The 24,747-nt window shown below is 51.5% G+C and overlaps 2 protein-coding genes across 13 annotated transcripts; one reads left to right on the top strand and one right to left on the bottom strand.

Annotated features, from left to right (window-relative positions):
• Nucleotides 1-677: 677 nt before the first annotated feature.
• CLTB (clathrin light chain B) lies at nucleotides 678-7,625 on the bottom strand. 12 transcript variants are annotated; one of them, XM_074916563.1, is made up of 7 exons: nucleotides 7,319-7,622; nucleotides 7,037-7,051; nucleotides 5,564-5,610; nucleotides 4,217-4,334; nucleotides 3,800-3,911; nucleotides 3,331-3,384; nucleotides 678-2,838 (listed from the first exon to the last, which is right to left on the bottom strand). In XM_074916563.1, the coding sequence occupies exons 1-7, from the start codon at nucleotides 7,500-7,502 to the stop codon at nucleotides 2,667-2,669; spliced, it is 702 nt and encodes a 233-aa protein (XP_074772664.1). In that variant the 5' UTR covers nucleotides 7,503-7,622; the 3' UTR covers nucleotides 678-2,666. The 12 variants fall into 12 exon arrangements, with proteins under 12 accessions (XP_074772664.1, XP_074772662.1, XP_074772668.1 ...); XM_074916561.1 differs by lacking the exon at nucleotides 7,037-7,051 and having other exon boundaries at nucleotides 678-2,862; nucleotides 5,564-5,589; nucleotides 7,298-7,625; XM_074916567.1 differs by lacking the exon at nucleotides 3,331-3,384 and having other exon boundaries at nucleotides 7,319-7,625.
• Nucleotides 7,626-7,733: 108 nt separating this feature from the next.
• On the top strand, nucleotides 7,734-24,247 carry FAF2 (Fas associated factor family member 2). The gene is made up of 11 exons (XM_074916558.1): nucleotides 7,734-8,463; nucleotides 15,644-15,712; nucleotides 16,153-16,287; nucleotides 17,008-17,084; nucleotides 18,237-18,375; nucleotides 19,689-19,774; nucleotides 19,855-19,946; nucleotides 21,362-21,539; nucleotides 22,460-22,631; nucleotides 22,854-22,997; nucleotides 23,470-24,247. The coding sequence occupies exons 1-11, from the start codon at nucleotides 8,401-8,403 to the stop codon at nucleotides 23,650-23,652; spliced, it is 1,338 nt and encodes a 445-aa protein (XP_074772659.1). The 5' UTR covers nucleotides 7,734-8,400; the 3' UTR covers nucleotides 23,653-24,247.
• Nucleotides 24,248-24,747: the final 500 nt, after the last annotated feature.

Below are 24,747 nucleotides of genomic sequence, written 5' to 3'. Positions count from 1 at the left end.
GTGGTGGCTTTGTGAGCCCACTTTGCCCTTAGAAACTTCTCCGAAGGACAGGGTGTGAGGTGTAAGTGTGCTTCTGCCTGCAAACAAGTGCTTGGTTTGTCCTGTCCTGTGAATTGTGCTGGTGGGCCTCGGCAAGGAGAGAGAGAAGGCTCTTGCCCACCGGAGCTGACTTCTGAGATGTGAGGGTAGGGGATGAGCCATCGCTGGCACTGAGCAGAGTGAGCTTCAGCACCGGGGAGCCTGAGGCTCTGCCTGCCTTCCCTGGCTGGCTGCCTGCTCAGCACGTCTTTCCCAGAAGCAGCTGCTTTTGGCTGCCTCGCTGGCACTTCCAGCCCGGCCAGCTTGGGGCAGGGGTGTGAGAGGCAGCTGGTGGGCAGACCTGCAAGCGCCATCCCTCAGCAGCCCTGGCAGCCTGGAGATGGGCGCAGCGGGCTGGGGAGCAGCTCAGCCTGTCTGGACAAGCAGGAGCTCGCAGGGAGCAAAGCAGAGCCCCCCAGTCCTGCTGCCACTGCTTCTGCCCCGGCCTAGCACAACCCCCCTGGCCCTTCCCCTCGCTCCTACTTTTTCCTGTAGGATGTGGTTACCCTCCAGCCCCGTCCTTTCTGCAGGAGGCTTTGTGGCCGGGGGCTCTCTTAAACACAGACGTGCTGCTGAAGCATAAAGACAAGAGTGCCCTGTAGGATTGGTGATGTCGGTTTATTGTAACAGGTAATTTGAACAGTCACAGATACCAAAGCCGAGGGGATGTAGAACAGCTGTGGGCACAGCTCCCCGGGAGCTGGCTGCCCCTGCCTGACATGGGGGGGCACAGCAGCTGGGGGGCCCAGGGGCCCAGCTGCCCGCAGGGGCTGGAGGGACAGAGTGCAGGGGGGCTCACCACCCCTGGGAAGCAGCCAGAGGCGCTTCCTGCTGCGCTGCAGCAAAAGGCAGAGGCAGGCAGGTGAGTCCCGAGGTATCATCCTGCATCGGTGTCCATCCTGCACCGCAGCAGAGCTGCCTACGCATGCTGGAGCGCAGGGGGACAGAGTAGGAGCAATCAGCCCTATGGACAAGGGGGCACAATCCCAGCACACACCACCCAGTGACTCCCTACACATCCATTTCCCTTCCCAGCCCGCTGCTGAGCCAGTGCCCCAGAGCCGGGATGTCTGGTCACCCCACAAGGGCTGCAGCAGCAGGGCAGGTGATCCTCCTGACCTGTGGAGCTGTAGCTGCAGGGCAGGAGAGCTCTGCATACTTGCTTTTTGACTGAACAGGGCTCTGCAGTGAGGCTTAAGCAACCGTTTTGTGGGCTCTGCTCCATGTCCTCCCAGCCTGCTACTGCAAGCCCTTCCCAAGCCCCGACGGGCCAGACCCTGGGCACAGGCTCAAGGCTGCCCACAGCAGGGTGTGCACAGGCCTGCCCCTCTCCTGCTAGCCAAGAGTTTTGTAGGTTTCCAGGGCTGGTGCTGGCCCTGGCAAGCAGAGGAGAGAGCCAGTGTTTGGGTTGGAAAGCATGTGCTTTGTGGGGTGAGGAGCAGGGCTGAGGCATCTTGCCATGCTGCCTTAGGCGTGTCCAGCAGAGGACTGAGAAAAGCCACAGAGCAGCTGCAGACAGATGTGTGGGTTGTTCTCCAAGGACAGCACAAGCCCAGCACTAGAACACTGCCCAATCCTGCTCTGGGCCCCTGGGTTAGGGAGCTCGGGGCTCAACTTGCCCCACAGCAGCTGGACCTTCCTACCCCTGCAACCACACAGCCTCCATCTCCCATCCTAGTAGGAGGGGAAGGAGCAGAGCAGAGCCAAGGGCCCCTGAAGGCTGGCACCCCCCGTTCCCAACTGCTGATGGTCTGGGGTGAAGCAGAGAAAACATCCTTCACACTCATCCTGTGTCCCCTTCCCAGTACCCTGCAGCACTGTGCTGCCTGGCACCAGCAGCCCCACAGGATGGATGGGACACACACACACTGCAACTGCTGCTCAGAGTCCCACCAGCTTTTTGGGGTGCACAGCCAGGCTGGGGAGAGTTCTGCTAGGCTTAGGGCAACTGCTGGCAGTCCTGGCCCAGCCTGGGTGCCTGCACTGACATTCCTCAGCCCCTGCTAGCCCAGAGCATCCCACTGCAGCCATGCTCCTGGCAGTGCGGAGCTGAGTCAGGGCTGTTCTCCACCCTCCCAGCCCTGCACTAGCTCTGCTCTAAACACCACGGGAAAGGCATATGGCAGCCCGGGGTCCCACTAAGATCGCTGCCTTGGGGCTAGGACCCAGGCCCAAACACGGGGCTGCCATGCCTGCAGCTGCCCAGTGCCAGGACAGCCACAGGCAGGTTTATTCCCAGCACAGGGGTGAGGTGGGGAACACGGGGTGGGGTGTTCCCCCTCTCAGTCAGCCAGGCCGCTGGGCACAACCTGGCCGGAGGCTCCCCCACTAACTCAGCTCTGCCACCCAGTGTCGTTTCCCGGGGAAATGCCACCGTAATAAATAAGTGTAAAAAGAAACCGATGCACCTTTTAAGCAAAGGAAAACCATGGGGAGAGTTACAACCAGTGACTCGAGCACAGCCGAGGCGCGCACCAGGGAGCAGCGAGCAGGCAGGGTGAGGCCCCTCCTGGGCTGACCCCATGAAGCCGCCCGGCTCGGTGGGCCTGGCCTTGCCCCGCCGCGCTCCCGGCTGTGCCAGGCGGCAGCTAGCGGGACAGGGGCGTCTGTTTGAGGGAGATGAGCACCGAGCGCATCCGCGAGACATCCTTGCTCTGCTTGCTGCTCTTGGGGTTGAAATCACAGAGCTGGGCCACCTTCTCCCACTCGGAGCCTGGGCTTTCCTCCTTGGACTCCTTCAGGAATGCTTCCTCCGAGGCCCTGCAGAGACATTGAGGGTTATCACTGGCAGAACCCTTTCCAAGTAGACCCTCCCCTCTCTCTGGGAACCCCTCGTGTCCCCCTTCCTGTTCCCTTGTTCCAGCTGATGAGCTCAGCATCCTCTGGGATCCAGAGACACATGCTGCTCAAGGCTGCTGTTGGCTGCACTCACCCAAGACATCATTCATCCAGGGGCACTGGAGTGTCTGCCCGCTCCCAAGACTTCTCCACCCCCAGAGCCGTCCCCCAAAAGGCAGAAGACCCCACAGCTTTGCCTCTTCAACCAGCCCCTACAGGGGCATTTCCAGGAGCTCCACTTGCCTCCTAAGACTTCACTATTTGGAGACACTCAGCTGCATTATCCTTCCTCCAGAACCTCGCCAGGGCCCAGTACCTCCCAGCATCCCCCCTTCCCTTGGCTGGGCAGCCAGAGCTGGGGCCAGGAACCCCCAGACCCTGCGGGGCAGGATACGGTCTGTAAGAGGCACATACACATAGCCAATCACATCGGCGTCCGGCTGCTGGTAAAAGGCTTTGTCAGCGATCCTAGCCCCCGAGGCACAGACAAAGAGAGAGCCAAGAGCGGACAGGCAGGCAGAGGGTTAGAAAGAGAGAAACAGAGAGGGGGTTAGCATTCTTCCGCAGAGTGTGACCCACTCATCACAGCGTACACGGCACCAGGAAAACCTGCTGCTGACGGCAGGGCTGCACAGGCAGTGCCTCAACTCTGCCCCACTGCGAGGCCCAGGCCGGGGACCGGAGGCACTGAGATCCCAGGGTGGTCCCAGACAGGGCGGCCCTGCACAGTCACTGGAGCTGCTCAAAGCCCTGGGACCTCTCCCCTTGCCTGGCAAAGCTCCGTCCCTGCAGGGCTGGAGACCCCCAGACACCCCAGGAAGGCAGATCTGGCTGCACAGCAGCTCCCATCGTAGCCCTCATGGCTGTGCTGACCCCAACATACCTGTTGTTTGCCCGGTTCTTCTCCATCTGCTCATTCTGACGCAGGTTCCACTCCTCCAGGTCCTTCTTGGCTTTCTCACGCCATTCCTGCTCAGTCACCTTCGATGCCGCATCTAAGGCCAGAGCAAGACAGACCCCATCAGCCCGACTGGCACCCGCTGGGTCTGCTGGGCAGCCCCTTGGCAGGCAGGACAGCTGCAGCCCCCCAGGCCTGTCCTCAGTCCCCACGAGTACTGTTTGAAAGGCACTGCTGCCCCAAGGACAGCAGAACTTTGGCAGGAGCACCCACACAGTGTGAGGCACAAGAGACACCTCTCAGGGACGCAGCAGGGTCACCCCCACATGAGGGACCCCAAGAGCCCTGACTGCTATGTCACAAGGTGACACAAGCGTGGCCACACATGGCCTTGGCTCTCACCCAGCTCCTCCAGACGCTTCTTCTGCTCCTCCCTCCACTTGCGGATGCTCTCAGGTTCCTGGGTCAGCCGGTCAGCCTTGGCTATGGCTGCATAGGCATCCGTGGGGCCATTGGACTCCTGCAGGACATAAGCATCTCACCACCAGCACCAGCTCTTCCCACAGCCCAGACACCTCAAAGGGCTGGAAGCAGGGCAGGACTCCACACTCCCAGCACTCAGACAAGCCAGGATAGGAGGTAGGGACATCTGTGACAGTGTCCCCAAAGTGCTGCTCAATCTGCTGTCCCAGCTCCCAGCCCTAGGCCCTGTCACCCAGAAAGACTTCCACTCCTTGACTTACTGCTTGCTGCCAATGCAGCTCTCACATCCTCTGGGAAGCCCCATGGCAGAGGACAGCCACCAGCTTTGTGACATGCTCCCCACCAGCACCAGGCTTCACCAGCCCTGACTCGGGCCAAGGCAGTCCCAGGACTGAGCGTCATTACAGGCTTGGCCACAACAGGCGGGGAGAGCCCAGGCGAGAGGCAGGGCTACCGCTCTCTGCGGGGGCACCAGCCCGCAGGCAAGAGCCTCTCTCGCTGCTCTGAGCTGAGCTGCCTGTACGGCTCCTGCCAGGCCCAACACCACGCTGGCTCAGCACTTCTCTAACACCTTCTGCATGTCCAGCCCGACACCAAGCTCAGCAATGGGATTACAGCTTTCCTCCAAGATCCCCAATCTAATTAAGTCTGTCTCGTTTCTGATGTGATTATCATCCCGTAAACTAGGCACGGGCAATGCACATGCCATATGGCTGAGCACTGAGTGGGGTGAAGGGCTTGTCAGATGTTGGCACAGCTTCTCCTTGTAGCCAGCAGAGCTGGGCTTCAGGCTTCCAGAGGACCTGAGACCCATGTGGATGGCACCCATGAAACATCCTTGGCCATGAGGAAATGAGTTTAATGGGAAATGCTGCCAGGTCAGCAAAGTGAGTGTCCCATGGTGGCCCTGTCCTGCTTCTGGCCTCTGCCAAGAGATGCACCTGACTGCTCCAGAGGCCTCCAGGAGCTACCCAGGCTGCAGAGAGGGGGCTTCTGTGGGAAATGGAGGATTTGTCATCTGCTCTTAGGACCCAAGCCACCTACAAACAGATTTGGGGCAGGTCACGGAAGGTAGGACCAATCTTCTCTTTAATGAGGTATGAGAATGGAGCAGCCAGGACTCCCCCATGAGACCCAGACCTTTGCAGGAACACTACAGCTGTTTTGTGGCTGGATAGCAAACCAGTCAATCCTGGGAGCAGAGGCCCCATACTCACCCAATCCCCTTCAGAATCACTGGGTTGGGGCAAGGGGCTGAGCTCTCACCTGAAAGACATCTCCATTGACAGTGGCTCCTCCATTCTGGAAACCAGCTAGAGAAAAAGAAAGAGAAACACAACTTTGGCAGCTGCATGTGATCCCAGAGGGGCTGGTGTTCATGGAACTGAAGCAAATCAGTTTCTGGGAGTTTGTCTGTGCCATTTCCAGCCCAGCACACCCATCCACAACAGCACCACATATGTGAGCCAGGCCCCAAGGTCTCCTGTCCTTGGTGGGACTCAGACAGCACCTCTCCCCCAGACAAGCCTCTCCAGGCATTTATGTCTTTACGATGTTTTCACTGGTGTTTTATCTTATCTGAAGGTTAGGGAAACTGTTTCAGGCACGAGGCTGGACACAGGCAGGTGCTCTGACTGTAGAAAGACAACCAGACCAAGCCCAACCAGCAAGCGACCAGGCAGAGGCTGCCGATGGACACAGACAGCTGACCCAGAAGCTGTCGGCTGAGTGCCCAGCAGTGCAGGGCTGCGAAGGGAAGGCAACCCTGCCAGAGTCAGAGCCCACAGAAACACTGCAGTGTGCTCCACCAGGAGAGGAGGGCAGGCATGCACACCAAGGTCCTGGAGAGGCCAACTGGGGGGATGCCCCTGGGATGAGCTGCAAGGTTAGGGCTGGGAATGAGGCACCTCTGATGCCCACAGCTGGGGTACAGCCCCATCTGCCCCCCAGCCCCCGAGAACACTGTGAGCTGCACACCAGGGTCACAAGGCCAGCCCCAGGCAGGGAGCTCCACTGCCAGGAGAGAAGAGGCTTTAAAAGAGGCATACTCAAGGCCCTGACCTCTCCTCAGTGATGACCACAGGGCTCCGACCAGCTGGCTAGGTGCAAGCAGAGGCAGCCACATAGCCACAGCATAGCTGAGGCAAGCACAGTCCCCATGGTGCTCACCCCCATGGTGGTGGCTCTGACTACACCCAGTTCCAGCCTGTCTGACTGCATTTATCACTGCGGCTGTCAACACCTCTCCGGGCCCAGGTCTGCCTCCACAGCCCTGTGTGTGGAGAGGTGAAACCACTACTCCACAGCCCTGTGGGCCTGACTTAGGGGAAGGAGCAAGAGTTTGGTGTCAACAGCATCCCTTCGTCCAAGTGGAGAGCAGAGCCCTGAGGCCCTGCAGACTGGAGGCCAGAAATCAGGATTAGCACCTTCTACCTGCAGGGCCTGGGACCACAATGCCCTCAGTAGAAATGCACACCATTTTGCACACCAAAGGGCTCACCGGTCTGTGGGGACAGTGACATGGATGTCATCGCTCCTCAGCTCTGCCTGGATGCCTCCCACATTGCCCTGGCTGAGGGCACTAAGACATGAAGATGGGGATCCACCCAACCCCTGGAACCCAGCCTGAGCACAAGGGGGAGAAATTGCCCCACAGCTGGCAAGTCCCAGCTCAGGTTTCACCCCACATCCTAAGGTTTAAGAGGGAACCCCAACATCAAGCCCTTTGGGACCAAGCACAGGCCCCAGAGGGCCCTTTCCGGGATGCAGGCCTGGTCCCCTGGGGAACCCCATCGCCTGCCCACCGGGGGTGCAGCACGGACCCCATCACCCACTGGGGATGCTGTGCATCCCACGGGGAACCGCAGGCCCACACCCCTCCCCGCCCTCGGGGAAAAGGGGGCACAGTCCTCCTTTACGCCCACGGGGGTAGCAGCTCCTGCCGTGCCCGCCGGGCGCGCAGCCAGGCGGACCCCGCGGGCCCCCCCCGGCCGTGCCCGCCCGGCGCAGCGCGGCGCTCACCCGGTTCCGGCGGGGCCGCCTGCCCAGCCGGGGCGGCGGCCGATTCGCCGTCGGTCGGCCCGAAGCCCTCGTCGTTCTCGATGCCCGCGATTTCGCTCTCCTGCTGGGCCAGGAAAGCGGCGGCCGGATCCTCCTCGGCGCCGGCCCCCTCGGACGAGGAAAAGAAGCCGAAGTCGTCGGCCATGGCCGGCCCGCCCGCCCCGCTCCTGCTCAGGCTGCGCGGCTCGGCTGGGCTGGGCCCGACTGGGCCCGGGCGGAGCTGTCACTGCGGCGGCGGCGGGCGGGGCGGCCGCGCTGACATCAGCGGCGGGGCGGCCCCGCCGGGCGCGTCCCGCTCCCCCGCCTCCCGCCGCATCGGCAGCCCCCGCCGCAGCCCGCATCGCCGCTGCCGGCCGGAGCCGGTACGGGCCGGGCGCGGCCCCACCGCGGGCATGGGGGGCCGGGGCTCCGCGGCTGCCTCTCCTGCGGCTCGCAGGACCGTGGGCCCGGGGCACCCTCCCCACCCACGCGCGCAGTCGTAGCTCTCCGGGGCGGGAGCGGGCGACCCCTCAGAGCCACCATCTTGGCTTGGCGGCCGCCATCTTGGGTGGAGCCGCCGCCGGTGGACGGGCGAGCCGGCAGGACGGGAGGCGGCCGGGCAGGACCCACCCGGTGGCTGACAGGCCGCCCCGGTGACGGGCAGCCCCCCCAGCTCCCGAAAGGCTCCGGCCCACGTCACCCCCTCGGGCTCCGCTCCCACAGGGGACCCGCTCCCACAGCCCAAGGCAGCCGCCCCCCCAACCCCGGCCAGCTCCGGAAACGCCCGAGCGGCCTTCGGCACACTTCGGGACTCCTCGTGCGCCCGGCGGGAACACCCGAGAGCAACGAGCCCCCTTGATAAGACTCGGGTATCTCCGGATCGGTCCGGGAGCCCTTCGGCTTTCTCCGGAACGCGATCGAGCACTTCCGGTTGCGGCCGATAAACGGCCATAGGCTTCGCAACGGTGCCCCGCGAGCGCGCGCGCGCCCCGGAGCGGAAGTTGCGGGTGTAGGAACGTCAGTTCCGGAGAGTGACGGAGCGGCGGGTCAGAGGCAGCGGCAAAATGGCGGCGCCTGAGGAGCGGGAGCTGACGGCGGAGCAGACCGAGAAGCTGCTGCAGTTCCAGGTGCCGCGTCGCAGGGGGGGGCCCGTGCCGGCCGGCGGGAGCGGAGAAGGCAGCGCACGGGCACGGAACGGGCTGGGCTGGCCCCGCCCCACCGGCGTTGGGGTCCTGCCAGCCCGCGCCGGGCCGGGGGGGGTTATGGGGCTCACTGAGAGCCGGGACAGGCCCCGCCTGGAGAGGGCCCGGCGGTGTGGGGATGTCGGCCGGGCCTGAGTGGAGGACGAGAGGGGCGAGTCCCGTGGTCCCGGTCCTGGCGGGGGCAAGGATACTTCCCATGGGGTCCTGTGTGGGGCTTGGGCTCCCCGGGCTTCGGGCTCTCCTGGGCTGGGGCCTCGCTGAGGGGCCAGCCGGTGCTATGCATCCCCGAATGCTTCATTAGGAATGGTGTTCTGTCATCGTTAGTTGGCGAGGCAGGAAATAAGCGATGAATAAACCCCATTAACTCTGTACGGGAAAATCTCCTCGGTAAGTCCCGGCCATTTTAATTAGGTGGTCTGAAAAATTCCTTTTCTCGTCATTAGTGGTGAATGGGAAAGCCTTTCCTGGTGGCTTGGGAGGGTTAGACAGTGGGTTTCTATGGAATGCGGTTTCTCAGAAGATTGTTTCTAACCCTCAGAGTTTGGTAATGCCTACTGGGGGGAGGCCACTGGGGATTGTAATGATCTAATCTTGCTGTCTGCTGCATAACATGGGCTGGGTCGCTTAACCTTTAGTTTGCCAAGGCATCAGGGCTGTGCAGCAGCTGAATAATTAGAAAAAAAAACCCCAATCTGTAGATGTGGTTTATTGGTGAGAAAGCAGTGCTGTGGAGGTGAAATACTAGGGTTGCTCAGTGAGAAGTAATTAAACATGCTGGCCAGTAAAAATTACCTTCAGATGTCTTGGGTTTGTTTCTGAATTGTAGGGCATCATGTGGTGTTCCTTGGATTGCAGAGTTCTTTTACAGACACAATATTTACTTTCAAGAGTCCTTTGTCCGATTTTGTTGCTTCATGGTTTTTAAGGACTGTTTTGCATTTTTTGGTGTGATTTAACTGTAGAATTACAGGATTTAAAGGGACTTCAGAGGCATGTAGCCCTGCCTTCCACAGCTGAGATAGGTGCAGGTGTTCCTCATCATTCCAGGCAAATACTTGCAAAGCCTTCATCTCTGAGTGAGAGGGGTTCAACAACCACCTGAACTAACTAATGCATTTACAGATATCCCTTCTAAATCTTTACTAAAAATTAAACTGGTTAGGCATTCTTAACTTACAGAGGAAGAAGCAGAGCAACATTAACAATTGCTTTCCCAATGTTACCATTTCTCTGGTAAGTATATGAGGTTTAAGCCGTTGCCTTATGCTGCACATATATATGTGCAAAAGCTCTCCTCCAGCTCCCATTCTCTTGCTGTAAGATATCATAGTGCTTATTAATCTACTGAATCTGGACAGATAGGACCAGCTGCACTCATCAGTGCCCCTGTTGCTATTTTCAAACCCCTGTGGGCAGCTGTGAAACTAAAGAATCCTGTTTCCTAATGCTACCTGGTGTTGCCATGGACAGCAGGCTAGGGGCTGGAGGGGCAGGAGGAATCAGAAGGAAAGATTCATGTTTTCGTCCAGCTTCCTGTTGAGCCTTGGTTTGAAGTGGAGGGAAATGCTCCTTAGACTGTAAAGGGGAGAATTTTTTTCAGTTAGAAGATGGCCACTGTCCAAAGCCTGATGTTAAAGCTGTAGTCCAGATGGCTTGGATACTAGGGTACTCTCATTCTTCTGTCCCCTGGGGTATATGGGATTAGCTTTTCACCAGAGCTTTGCTAATGACCGACTTCACTGGTGATTCCTTCTCCTTTGGTACATCCCACCTGGCTGAAGGGGGCTCAGGTGTGCAGTTGTCCCTGTTTCTTTGAAATGGCATAGAGTAAATCTGTCTACCTGGAAAAGATTTTTTTTGTTCCTGTTTCCTTTAGCTGGACTGTGTTAAATATTATTTGCTGTTTGAGACTAGCCATCCTCTCCACTAAAATAATTTGTACATTGTTTTTTCTGCAAAACACTGTCACAGTAAGCTTGTAAACCTTTTGGGAATTCCCGCTGTCTTGGCAGGGAGCACTTAAATGTTTTCAAACATAACTACACTTTCATTATGATGCAATGTCATAAATGATTTGTACAGTGATCTGTGGTGGCAGAGCACTCTACTTCCACAGAAGGTGGCATGTCACTGCAATGTGAAAAAAGCTGGAGAGCGGACTAAGAAAGGAGTGGATGTAACAAAGATGAGGTAAGCAATAGCCCTCAGTAGTCTTAGTTAAATGGAGAGCCAGAAGGGAAGCACTGAGCAAGAGCTATAGACTGCTATTTGCCCAGCAAACAGCTGGTCTGGCTAAAGATGCTGTTGCCCTACAGTGTTCATCTTCTGGTGGAAATTGTTCTTTCCAAGGTAGAGAGGTGAATGTGTGCTGTCCCGTTTGTGTCCCAGTCCACCAGGGTTACAGTTTAAATACATGCTTTGTATTAATTCCACTGATGTTTGCTTGATGCGTTTTGATAGTGCTCATACAAACAGCTCTGCTGGCAGAATGCTGAAAGTAGCAGCTCTCTTCTGTGGACAGGGCTGGAATAGGACAGTTCTCTGCCACCCTGCTGTGGCAGGTTAATGGAGTAAAAAAAAAAAAAGGACCATTATGGAGAGATAATTGGGATAAACTTGAAATAAAAGCAACAAAGCACTTTTTCATGCTTTCAGCCTCCTTTTTACTGCAGAAGCATTGGCTTATAAAGGAATAAAAGCATCTAAATTTTTCATCTGTCAAGACTTGGCTGTCTTGACATCTGTAGAGAGAAACTTGATGTGTACAGCTTATGCTGTGGAGATACAGTTCCATTTGGGAGACAGAAAAAGCAGCAGAGCAGCTTTTGTAGGATCTTGGTATTGATCTGTGCCCATTACACTTGGGTTGATGTCTAATGTTATAATATGCTAATGTAGAGTAATGGAGTGTTATTTGCAAAGGAGAAAGTTAGCACTCATGATACCATCTCTGACTTCAACTAGGGAAAACAAAATGCTCAGGACTGAAAACATCTCTAATTTAAAGAGGAAGGAGGAAACAAACTTCAGGCATGTTACCTACTTGGTGTATTGCATATTGATCAAAACCCTCATAAAGGCATTTGCTGTTATATGCAAGAGAAACTGCCTCAGTAAAGGCTTTTTTCTGCTTGAAGTCAGATGTTCTCTACCCTTGGAAACATAATTCTCTGGAATTTGGCAGTGGGTTGGGAATTAAGAGCAGTGCCAGTTACAGTCCTGTGGATTTGCATCTCTTATGCTGTGTTTCAACATACAAAACTGTTCCCTCTGCAGATACGCTTGTAAGTCCAGTTTACAACCTTTGTCCACTCGGGGATATTCCTTCCTCTTTTGAAGCATGGAATTTCACTTTCCATTGCTTCAGTATTGAGATGATTGTAGCATTCTGAACAGTCTCAAAGGTGAGAGATACAAATAATTGTATCCAGCAGTAGCTTCAGTATGCTTTAGGGTAGGAGTCTGAGTAGTATTTGGGAAAGCAGTGTTGAACTTTCCTGGCATTTGTGGTACTTAATATTTTGTTTTCTAAATATTAGCCACTGGCTTCAGCTTGGATCTGCATTTATTTGAAAGTTTGAGGATGCTGCTTTAGTGGGATTAATTTTAACTACAGGAAGCCGTATCTTTTTATTACTTACTATGTCTGTGTAAGGTATATGCTCTTTGAGACAGCTGAGAGACTACAGTGAGTAGGAAACTAGCAGTTAGTGACTGATCTGAAGATACTGTTTGTTCTCTTAGCCTTAATGATACTTAGAACATGCTTGTTTGTCTGGCACATGAATAACACAGTTTGCAGCTAGCCATGGGATTCACCAGAAATGCTATGGCTGGTGCTGTGGAAATGATGTGTTTCAAGTTTCTAATCTATTTCTGTGACTAAGGTGAAGCAGTGACTGTAAAAGGTACTGAGATAACAGTATGACCAGTCATGGGGAGTGATGGTGAACAGTATTGGTGTTTAACAGCAAGTGTTCTCTAAACTGACAGTTGAGCTGCCTTCCTGCAAGTTGTTCTGAACCCATGTGTCCTACAGAACATCCCGGAGCTGTAGTGTGTCTGTCTTACGGAGCACATCAAAGTAACATTCAAAAAAGTGTTCCGTTTTAAAAGCTGTCTTTACACAGGCAATTTCTTTTCCTGCAATGTTTAATTGTGCAGCTTCACTGATCAGAAGAGTGGTAGGAGTACTAGGCATGGTGCTGCCGGGGTGGTTTTGTCACTTACGCTTCATGTCGAGAGCAACTGTATTAAGAAGCTAAGAAAAAAAAAAATATTCACCTCTACGGGGAAGTGCCGCTGAAGAAGGCTGAGATCTGACCAACAGCGTGCCTGTTGCTGTAACGGTGGTCGGGAAGGGGTGAAGTTAGCCGCCCCATAGTGCCTCTCTGGAGCTCAGTATATCTTGCAAGTGGTGCAGTGATTCAGTGCTCATTAAATGCTTGTTGATAGTTCTGCATGGCTGTTAATTTGGTGCTGCTTTCTGACCGAAAACTGCTAAAGCATTTTGCATAATTTAAAAAGGAGGGAATGTTCAGTCATGAAGCCCTGTTATTAGCGCTGAGCCATAATCCAGACATTGGGAGACAAAGGTGTGAATGAGCTTCTGAATCTTGTAAATTTTGCAAATGCCAGCAGAATTTCCAGGGTGTTAAGGAATGGTGATCAGAAGACTTTAAAGGCTTTGAATACATGCATTGTGACTCCATTGTAAAATCAAATAATTGAGAAAGTTGCAGGTGCCTTTAAAAATGTCCTTCTAAAAGGACAATGAAGTGCCTTCTGTAGGAGTTTAGGGTAAAAAAAAAAATCAGAATGTAAACCCTAAATTGTATGTGGTGAAGCACCTCTTTAAAGAAATGTAAATAAACTAAAATTGTAGATTGTGAAGCTGAGTGATAAACGCAGGTATCTTGGCAGCAACAGCTGTATTCACTGACCTTCATTTCTTCTATGAAATTCACTTCTGTAGTGCTCCCTTGCAAGGCTTGCTGCAGACTTAACTCTTAAATAAACATGTATACAGCACTGGGCAGTGACTTGGAAGTGCTTTTTTTCTGAGTGACTGCAATCATGTAGTTAATGTCAGCAATGCTTTAAACAGTCTGGTTCTGCACAGTAGAATGAAACAATGATTTCTACCTGGTAGACTGGGGAGAAAGTAGAGATCTGTGGAGACTTCATGAGGAAAAAGCAAAGAAATGTTAAAAAGCTTGAACGAGCCCAGAGATTGAATAGGGCGTTTGTCCACAGTGTGACTTGGGTAGAAATAGCATGTGGAATGTATGAATGGGGGCAGGGAAGGAAATAGATACACCATCCTTCTACAGTTAAAAACCCTCAATTCTGTTAATTCTTAAATGGTCAGCTTGTCAACACTGCCTATGGGGCTTTTAAATGAAGCAAGAAATGGGGGAGATGACGAGCAGAATTAAATAGGATTGCTAACAATGGATTGGATCTCAAGGTGTGGTAGAAGCTGTGCATAAGGATTTATATCATCACTGCTCTGTGTTCATGCTCATCATAGGCTGCCTTCTGCAGAAAAGCTAAGCTCTGCTGTATGACAGACATGGGGAGCAAAAGTTCCCTGCTGCTTGCCAAACTCCTGCATGGCAGAGATCTTCTCAGGTGCTGCGGAGAATCATGTGTGGAACTGGCAAGCAGAGCACAGGCAAGGCTCTTGTGTAGGTCGGCTCGCACAATCTCTGTAGCTCAGCAGGCACCGGCTGTCACCCTGTGTAGCAGCAGTCCAGAGGGGAAGCAGCCTGCTTCACTTCTCAGCGTGTCCCTGAGCCACTCAGGGAGGTGCACCCTCTGTTGTGTTACACCAGCGGGCTGGGGAGGTGTCTGGAGAGAAATCCACCAGGTGAGGACATGAAGCATCAAGAATCTGCAGAGTTCTCTTGGCAAGAATGACCTTGCTGGAGGAAATGTGTCATTTCAAAAGCCTCCTTGTATCGCCAGCACATTTTAATGTTGAATTTATTACACTGCTTGTGACAATTATCATTGCTTCTGCCAACTTGCATCCAAGCTTAATAATTGTTTCTGAAGGTATAACTGTTTTCTTGGCTTTCTGTAGCCCAGCTATAAACAAACTTTTTTACTCCTTTTAATTTTAAAATAACAGTAGTTTCCTTCCAAATGACCAGCACTGTTAATGGTGTCACCTGTAATGATCTTTCACTAACCAGTTCAAAGGATTGTTTTTAAAAGGGTAGCAGCAACACATTTGTGGCTTGATGCTTTCCCATGGAAGTGTGTGCTTTGGCTCTGTGGTGATAGTGCAGTACACAACCCTGAAATGTCTGTTCAAGCACCTTACAGCGAGTGGTGTGGGGAGATGTGTTTCTGTGGCATGGTGGCAGGGATGGTCACTTCAGCAAAGATTTGTCTCTATTCAAGAGGTGCTGACGTGGCCTCCTGTGATAACAAATACAGTTGTTTGATCTCTTGTGCAGAAGTTCTGATTGGCACGGGGTTGAAATATGCCTTCCCAAACACTGACGTGAGAGCTCAGCGGCTTTGAGGTCTGCTGGTGTGTTTGGACAATGTTTTCTGGTTTGGGTCCTGTCTCTGTTGGGCTGCACTTTTTTTACTGTATAATTCCCTGTGATGCTGGATGATGCTACCTTCATTGGTGCCTGGCTTATTCTGGTTTTAGTCTCTATGCTTTGCAGTGGGTGAAGTAATGGTCATCTTGGGTTTTCAGAAACGCTTTGCCTGTCTTAAGTTGATATTTTGAGGGGACGTTTGAGGGCTTCAGTGTGGCATATCCTTCTAGAGTGAAACCTGTGGGCAGCATTATGTTAGACTTCTGACTGGGCTGAGTGCAGTTGTAGTAACAGAACTTGGGCACTGCTGAGACTTGGCTAATGCTCAAAGAGTGCAAAGGCCTGTTTGAGGCCTCCTGTGTGTGTATGGATTTGAGTTGGCTCAGGTTGCTCTGCTCTTAAAATGAGAGCAAAACACTAAAAAAAAAAAAAAAAGTATTGTAGTAATGTATTGCAGTAATTCCTGTCTGTGCTCACATATTGCAAAGAACAGTAAAAATACAGCACTTCCCTGGCACTCATCTGTGTTTATTCTCTTTCTTTAGGACCTGACTGGCATAGAGTCCATGGACCAGTGTCGTCACACGCTGGAGCAGCACAACTGGAACATAGAGGTACCACTGCAAATAAGATTTGTAGCGGTTTCCAAGTACCCGGGTTAAATGGAGTACTCTGTGGAGAGGGGGAGCTCTACAAGTAAGATTCAGTCTGTTGATCCCTGAATTTATACTAGTAGCTCTGTATAGCAATAGCTTGATACATCTGGAGAGATGGTTTCAGAAGTACACAGCAGAGTTGTTAAGGCTGTGAACAGTCACTTGCCTGGCACTTTGTGTAACTCCCCATAGTGTGTGTGTGTCTTTGCAGGCTGCCACAGAGAAGGCTTTCCCGGCAGAAAGGAGTATTGGTGGTTACAGTTTATAATGAGCTGTGCTTATCCAGTGCTCTGGGGCTGTGGACAAATAATACCTACTGTTAGTGTCTAAAGTATAATAAAGGTATTTCCTGCCATCCTTAAATATCTGAAACCTCTTTGCTCTTTCTTGTGTCAAAGGCAGCTGTACAGGACCGACTGAATGAGCAAGAGGGTGTCCCAAGTGTCTTTAATCCTCCTCCCTCACGGCCATTGCAGGTCAATACAGCCGACCACAGGATCTACAGCTACGTTGTCTCAAGGCCACAGCCAAGGGCAAGTTATCTTACAGTGGATTTTTTCCTGCTTCTTGGGTGATTATTTGTGAAAAACAGAACTTGCAAACAGGGAAAGGAGTTGTTTTCTTTGTATGCTGTTATCTCCTTTCTAAATATTTTATCTTTTGAGAACATAACATTAGAGCTACTCCTACAGTACTAACAGAGGCTGAAGATATTTTCTCCCCAGTGTGATTCACAGTATGAGACAACCTTCTTTGTGTCATAGAATGTCTTGATGTGGCACAGTAAAGCTTTTTGATCAGTTCAGTAGGAACAAAGGACTGTCCCCTCCTCATGGCAGGGTGACAATGTATTATTTGTTTTTAGAACACCTCAAATTTATATTAATTTGAATACAGCATCACTTACTTGCATTAATGTTTCACAGACAAATTTGTCTGAGGACCTGTAAGACTCAGTGCTGTTCATCATTCTGTACAGTTAAGAAAATTAGCACAGAGCAAAAGCATTGCTGCTTGAATAGTCAGTGACACCAGGTTTTAGACATGTCACATTGAATTCTGAATAAATCAGGTTAGTCACTTAAATTTAATTTGACGTGTCCAAAGCCATGAAATATTGCTGAGGTCTTTTGTACTGGTTAGAGCACTGATACTCCCATGTGTGCCTGTGTGCTTGATGCTGGTGGACACTTTGCTTTAGCAGGCCTGTTCCTGGTGTGGAGACTGTTCTAATTCTTTATTTGTAATTTCAGGGCCTGTTAGGATGGGGTTACTACTTCATAATGCTTCCATTCCGATTTACCTATTACACATTACTTGATATATTTAGGTAAGTACCTTTTTGTGCTGACTCATGTATTGACTGCGTCAAGGCACATTCTACAGCTTAGGTTTGGCTGTACCTCTGTCACTTGGATCTTTAATGCCAGATTTTTACATTTATTTGCTCAGCTGGCTTTATCTGTAGCTTTGTAAAGTTCCTACACTTTAGTAAGAAATCTTATTGCAGAGGAGAAAGAGCATCTTCCAGCTTTATAAATGAAATATTTAATTTGGAGTTTCAACTCCATGTGGCTTTACAGTTTGAGTGTCACACAAAGGGGATGCAAAACAGTGTCATACTATCAGGTATTTCTGAACAAACAACTTGATCAGAATCATCTCCCATTGGGCTGGGCTGCGGGTTAACCTGCCTTAATCCCTCTGTTGTTTGGTAAAACCTGAACTGTAAACATTGCTGCTTTTTTCCCCTTTGGTGTCTGTTGCCTCTTTTCCCTTTACTGCCCTGAAGGGCTAGTTCATCTTGCCTCCTTACAGCATTGATAGAGAGGAAAGGAAATATTGGAAGGTGATAAATAGCCAGTGGTCATGCATCTGCATTGTTTTGGCCATTTCCCCTGTTGTATTACTTTTTTTCCCATTAAAGATTTTTTCCAGAGTTCAGTGTAACTTCTATGCATCAATAGAACTAAACAATATTGATATCTGCTTTGGAGTTAAGCTTTTTCAGCCTCAGAGGAATAACTGTTTCTCCTGTTTTCATTGGACTCCTAGTGTAATATTCTTTTTCTGCAGCTCTTTGCACTCAGAATTGTTAGACTTGGAATAGCAGAAGTGCAGTTTTCAAAACTATCTGGACAAAACTGTGTGGCTTTTAACACCCTGTCTTTGACTAAATTCCTCAAACCTCATACTGTTGGTGTGGCTTATGCCTGATGCTCCAGAGGAAGTCAAAACTGTTAATCACAAAGAATTCAAATACTTGTTGATGCCTGGTATGAGATATTTGACTGGGGGGCTTCTGTAGCAGTGGTATCAGTTTGGATCAGGTGGCAGTTTAGGTTGTGATTATAAATGTTCAAGGGTCCCAGCTCTGACTTTTTTCCTCCTTATGAATACCAGTGACTGTCTGTGGAAAAGAAAACCTGTTCTTCAGAAAGTCAGTAAGCTGAATTTCCAGTGTCCTTTGCTTCTTTCCTAGGTTTGCTCTGCGTTTTATACGCCCTGATCCTCGTAGTCGGGTCACTGACCCAGTGGGTGACATTATTTCGTTTATTCATATGTTTGAGGAAAAATATGGGAGGATACACCCTGTCTTCTACCAGGGAACTTACAGCCAGGTCAGTGTCACATGTTGGTGCATAGATCCTGGGGAGATGGAGAGTGGGGATTTTGCCAGACTGTATCAGGGCCTACATGGCAAAATCACTTTTAAATTAAAAGCCCAGTGTTTGTCCCCAAACTTCTAACAGGGTAATGGAGAGCTAGTGAACAAGTGTGTTGGAAAACCAGTGTCTGCCAGGCTTGATGACATGCCAAGCCTGCAAAGTTGGAAAGCAAAGCTGCTCTGACTGTTCCTCGACCGTCTGTATGGCTCTGTAGCCAACAGCTATTCTTTGTAATCCTGCCTTTGTTTTTATAAACTGATGTGGTATGCCAGAGTCTGTCCTTCTGTTGACCAAATTGGGATTGACTGCCTGGGTTTGTATTATAATGAAACTCTAGAACTTGGTGCAGGACCTCAAAATTGAGAGAGGGAGCCCCTGAAGAAATTATGTGAGGTGAGAGTCCATATGTTAGATGTGGGCTGATGGCGCTCTCTGTAGAAGAGGGACGTCCCAGTGGGTGCTGCCTCTTCCGCACCTTCTCTCAGCCTAGCCAAGGGAAGGGCCTCCTGCAGTGCATCCCAGCAGACAGTTGGATCAGCACTGCTTCCTGAGTGCCAGGGAAGAATGTGGAGTCTGTATCTGTTCCACACTGCACAGCGATGGAGCTCGCCGCCTCCGCAGCTCTTCTAGGCCCCTCTGTCTTGTCTGGAATCCAAACTTAAATAACCATGGAATGGTTACGCTACCAAAACTCAGTGCCAGTAAAACAGGAAGGCTATTCTGCACTTATCCTGTGGTCTTGTTAAGAAATGCTCTTTGGTGGGTGGAATCCAGAGGCTGTAGATGCAAAATGTTTTGGTTTTGTTTTGTTGGGGCCTGCAGCGTTATTGAGTTACCTTTTTTAGTAGTGTTTTCACTTGATGTGGTCTGAAGATTGTCCTGTACAGGCTAGAGTCGAAAGTTCAGCCTTGGCTGTTGCGAGTCTGCAGGGTAAAGGAGGGCTCTTCACTGCCAGCTGAGTCTGGCAGGGCAGTGGGGGGGTGTTAGTCCCCACAGTTGCCTACCTGACTTTGCTCTGACTTCAAGTGTTCTCCAGCACCACATCCTGAAAGAGGTGTGAAAACACCCCAGGAGCCCCCTTAAATGAAGGTTTGATCAGGAGGTCTGACAGGTTCATCTTCTATTGCTACTTTATTAAAACCACGCTAGTGGCAGAGTCATGGCCCGAGTAAATGTTGCTGAGCTGTGTCACGCAGGTCTTGTGGGTGCCACTTTCCCCTTGCCTAGAGACCCTGTAACTTTACCTCCTCTGCTCTTATGCCAAGGCACTGAATGATGCCAAGCGGGAGCTGCGCTTCCTGTTGGTTTATCTTCATGGAGATGACCACCAAGACACAGATGAATTCTGCCGGTAGGTAGGACAGTTTTCCAAATAATTATCTATGCACTTGAAATGCAACTTCATTCACATGATCTCTTCTCATCCCCTAGCAATACACTGTGCGTACCTGAGGTGATCGCCCTCATAAACACTAGAATGCTCTTCTGGGCTTGCTCAACCAATAAACCAGAGGGATATAGAGGTGAGTGTGTCCCTCCTGGGCTTTACCTATTCCCTCCCATCTCTAGACAAAGACAAATGCTCTTTGACAAATTTACGTGTTTGAACACACAGTTGTTTTTTGTGCAGACAAGAGATTTCAGGATTGCATGGGGAAATATGTGTTGGTTTCCATGTAGTATCTTAGAGGGCTTGTTTGGATGCCAGGGAAATACCTTCTGCTCTTCACCTCCACTGTTCCATGTGTTCCTGGGCAGTCCTAGTTGCATGCTCTTTGCTGTGGATATTCAAGCTGCTTTCAGTACTTTGTTAATGGGAGTTGGTGGGTGTGTGCTGAGGATTAAACTGAATGCAGAAACAAGTATCTAAATAGCTGTGCCCTTAACACCAGCTCATATTGTGCCTGAGGTGACACTTAGGTGCATTCTTTCCTTGAGACAGTCATCTTTACTCCACACCCAGTCTCACTGTCTCCTCAAAAGCCCACAGTGAGATCCTTTCAAGTATTGTCTTTCCAGAGCTGTTGATACCTGGCCTGCCATCGTTTTGATGGGGTTTTGCTGCAAATGGAGCCTTTTCCCAAAGTCCTGTTCCTGCTTTCTGTGTTTCTTCTCACCCTTCCTGTTTCATAGCAGGAGAGGCCAGAAGTTCTGATACCAAGTCATTCTTGGCTTCATAGTTCAGCTACCAGCTCTGGACACCTTGTAAGAATGGCTTTCTAAGGAGACATTCTTGTACTTACTGCTCTTTCATTGCTGCAGTGCTTTGGAGTCACAGCCTAGAAAGCAGAGCTGGAACGGATTGTGGCCTTTTGTTTAATCCATGGAGTGCTCTGATTTAGTTTGGAGGGTTCCACTTGTAATAACAACTCTCAAGTTGTGTGATGTACTATGTGTGTTTTAAGGAGAAGCCACGGGCAAACTGTAATTTAAAAGTCCCTGATCTGCTCCATTCCCTGCCCAAAGACAGTGCCTGCCTCTGGCAGAAACAACCTAATTTTCAGAAGAATCCAGAATGGACTCTCTGGCGTCTTCCCCATGACAGTATCTTCCAGAGTCTAGCCATCCTTAATTGTCTTAGCAAATGTTTTCCTGTGCTTGACCTGTACTTCTCTTCCTGGAGTTTAAACCCAGGGCTTTTTCTGTCCCATTCTGAATGGACATTCAGAGCAATTTACTTCCTGCTTGAATTAAAGAACCTTTTTCGTTACTTGAAAGTTTGGGTTTTTTCCACTCTGTTTCTATGTTCCAAGACACTTCCTCCCTTTGCTGATTTTTAGGGTTTAGTTTGACAAAATGGAGCCTGAGGCCTTTTCTGCCTTGGAAGAGATTGCAGCTGTTTTCCTAGGCCCTTGGTGATGGAAAGGCTTTGTGCTGTACCCCTTGCTGACCCTTCCGGATTGGGACAGTTACAGTGATGTTTGTGCCTGTTTCCCAGTCTCCCAGGCTCTGCGAGAGAACACATACCCATTCCTGGCTGTGATCATGCTGAAGGATCGCAGAATGACAGTAGTTGGACGTCTGGAAGGCCTCATCCAGGCTGATGACCTCATTAATCAACTGATGTTCATCATGGATGCCAACCAGACATACCTGGTGTCTGAACGTCTGGAAAGGTATGATGGAACCTGAGCTGCAGTAATGCAGACCTTGTGGAGGCAGGCTCTGCCCCTTCCTCCCTCCACACACCACTGTAGACAAGTAGCTCAGCATCTCCCATTCTGAAACACAGCCCCTGGGTTCCCCTCTTCCCAGTGGGATCATTGGTGCGTAAATTCAGGCCACCTTGTAGCCAGGGAGCTGGATGTGTTGCCCACTAATGAAAGGTGGGTGTGAGTGCTCTACTGTGTTCCGCAGGTGGAGCACACCTTTAGCGTGCTGGAGCTTTGCAGGTAAAGCTTGGACAATAGCTGGTAGGAGTCAAGTGAGAGCAAAGCAGGCAGGAGGAGAGCTGGCATCCATAGCCAGTTGGTGGGCGAGTGTTGCTGCCTGGACTGGCTGTCCTGAATTCCAACTGTGTTTTTGGCAGTGCCTCACGAGCACAAGCTCCAGTCCCTGGTAACTGTAGGGATTTGCAGGCTTTGTCCAAAGTAGGATGCTGCCTTCTGGTGTTCTGTCTGCCCCTCCCCTGCCCCATGGTCTCTGTGGGAGACCCAGTAACATATTTTGATGTCTCTGGTTTCTGAAACACACAAGGAATTACCTGAAGGAGATAAAACCTTAAAGAGCCTCAAGTATGAGGCATAAATCCTGAGCATTGCTTATGTGCTGTCTGTCCACCCTGTCAAGCTGCAGTGGGTGAGAAATCTCTTGTGTTCAGTTCATTTCCATTCAGGCTAGAGAAACAGTTTGTGTGCTGGGGACGGTGGAGACCACTTGCATTTTAGGAGCTTGTGGTGTTCTAAATGAGACATTACCTGATGTGTGTGCTCCTATGAGTTTGAGGCTGTACCCGCACCCTCAGGTCTGCCATCGGCCTGCCGTGCCCTCACTTGGGGGCCTGCTAACCCTGACCGCTCCCTGCTCATGTCTGCAGGGAAGAGAGGAACCAAACCCAAGTTCTGAGGCAGCAACAGGACGAGGCATATCTGGCATCCTTGCGTGCGGACCAGGAAAAGGAGCGCAAGAAGAAAGAGGAACGGGAGAGGAAGAAGAAGAAGGAGGAGGAAGTGCAGCAGCAAAAACTAGCAGAGGAGAAGCGGCGACAGGTGAGAACAAAGTGACTGCTGGAGAGGCTGCTGTGCCTCGCTGGATGCTCACCCTGTGCAGGAGCAGTGCCTGCAGCAGGGCTTTCTTGTCTGTTTGGAGCTGCTTGTCTTGCTTGGGGCCTGGGTGTCCTCTGAGCCTCCTGGAGCAGCTCTGTGCAGGGGACAAGCATAAAGGTCAGCTTGGTGCATGCCCGTTGCTCCTGCTCCATCCTTACTTCGCAGACGCTGCAGGAGGAGAAGGAGCGGAAGTCTGAATGCCTTCCTCCCGAGCCACATCCCGATGACCCAGAGAGTGTTAAGATCATTTTCAAGCTGCCTAACGATTCCAGAGTGGAGCGGCGATTCCACTTCACACAGTCATTGACGGTGAGCTTGGGGCAGAGCTGATGGGATTCCCAGAGTAAAAGAGGGGTCGAGAGGTTCTCTGGGTGGCTCAGCAAAGCCTTGGTTCCATTGGACTTTGTCAAATGGTGACCTTTGCCAAGAGCCTTAGCAGTCAGAGTTGTTCCTGGGTAAGGAGGGTGTCGTGAGGCCTGGTCCCACTAGCTCAGAAGAGAGAGATTAGAGAAAAAAATGAAAAACTTTTTTTTCTTCTCCTGAAAAGCTGAAACTTATTGCTCCCAACTAAATGGTGTAGGAAGTGCCAGAAACAGTGTGGACTCCCCAGGTACTCTGTGACAAGTCATGTTTCATATATGCTAAGAAAGTGGCTGTCTCCTGTCTACAGTGCAGTGATGGTGCAAATTTTGGTAACCTGCCCCCTCTGAGATGCCACAGATGCAGTCTGGCTGTGTCATTGCTCTCCCAGCTGGCACTTATTCCTGTGCTTCTTTCCCAGGTGATCCATGACTTCTTGTTCTCCTTGAAAGAAAGCCCTGAAAAGTTCCAGATTGAGGCCAATTTCCCTCGCCGTGTCCTGCCCTGCCTCCCGACAGAGGAGTGGCCCAACCCACCCACGCTGCAGGAGGCCGGACTCAGCCACACGGAAGTCCTCTTTGTGCAGGACCTCACGGACGATTGACACTTTTCCAGAAGACACGAAATGGAAAGAGAAATTCATATTATTATTATAATACAATATTTTTTTTAAAAGACTGCATACAAACGAGGGATCAGAGACCACATCGCCTGTGCCAGCTGTGCTGTGTGTGTGCACTGGCGAGAGGAAGTGTGTGTGCATCCTCACACACCCGTGTACACAGCCATCCCCTACACTGGGAGGGCAGAGCACGAGGGGAGCTGGTGTTGCCCCTCCGCCCTCCCTGGGGAGGAACAGGAATGGCAGCTCTCAGTAATTATGCTTTTATTGACAACAATAATAATAAACCCCAAGAACCTGACATCTTGTGAAGATTTGATACTCTGCTGCTCCTGACAGCCAGAAGACCGGGCACCTGAATGTGCTGGGAGTGGGGTGGGGGGGGAGGGCTGGACAGAATCTCTTCAGCTTCCCTCTGTATAAATATCTTTCTTTTAATATTTCTCTTGCTTTGTAATGACCAAAGGAGAACGGGGTTGACTATAGTATTAACTTTTTGATAAAGAGCTGGTTCGATTCTTACCCATGTGGGGTCTTGCCCAGGGTTCTTAGCCTGCGTAGTGTAATAAACTCTGCCTCTAGCATGTCTGTGCCCATGCTTTCTGCCCCTGCCACAACCAAGCACTGCGTACACTTAACTTCTGGCCTACACTTAACTTGGGCCAGCAGAGCTGCTGGTGTAGGGGAAACCAGAGTGTGTGCGCCAGGGGGAAGGCAGGGCTGGAGTCCCTGTTCTGCTGCCTGCCTGTGGCTGGTGGGAGGGAGATGGCCCTTCCTTTGCTTGGAGGACTGGGGCAACCCTCCTCCATCAAGATGTGCAGGGTGGGTGTGAGCCCCCCCAGGGGCTTGGTCATGACTGTGGAGCAGGGCTATGGGCTCCTGCCCGCAGCAAGAGGGGTTGGAGCCTGTTCTTTCCTTACCCAGCTTTGCACAGGTAACTGCTTGCTCACCTCCCCAGAGCACGGAAGGGAGCAGGGAGATCTCTCCACCCCCACCACTGCTGAAGCCTGGAAGCAGTGGTAAACCAGCCTCCTTCCCTGGTGGCTCCAGGGCCTGGCATGGCTTCCTTTAACAGGG

The sequence above is a fragment of the Athene noctua genome, chromosome 12 (assembly GCF_965140245.1).
Source record: "Athene noctua chromosome 12, bAthNoc1.hap1.1, whole genome shotgun sequence".
Lineage (NCBI taxonomy): Eukaryota > Metazoa > Chordata > Aves > Strigiformes > Strigidae > Athene > Athene noctua.
The sequence above is the reverse complement of the archived record's forward strand: the minus strand, read 5'-3'. Positions and strand labels throughout refer to the sequence as shown.

Coding starts and splice junctions, on each gene's coding strand:
- CLTB (XM_074916561.1), bottom strand. CDS start 7,502: ATGGCCGACGACTTCGGCTTCTTTTCCTCGTCCGAGGGGGCCGGCGCC. Junction 4,335..5,563: donor TCAATGGAGATGTCTTTCAG/GTGAGAGCTCAG, acceptor TATGTCCTGCAG/GAGTCCAATGGCCCCACGGA. Junction 2,863..3,330: donor GCCGATGTGATTGGCTATGT/GTATGTGCCTCT, acceptor GGGTTCTGCCAG/TGATAACCCTCAATGTCTCT.
- FAF2 (XM_074916558.1), top strand. CDS start 8,401: ATGGCGGCGCCTGAGGAGCGGGAGCTGACGGCGGAGCAGACCGAGAAG. Junction 8,464..15,643: donor AGAAGCTGCTGCAGTTCCAG/GTGCCGCGTCGC, acceptor CTCTTTCTTTAG/GACCTGACTGGCATAGAGTC. Junction 22,632..22,853: donor CAGAGGAGAAGCGGCGACAG/GTGAGAACAAAG, acceptor CTTACTTCGCAG/ACGCTGCAGGAGGAGAAGGA.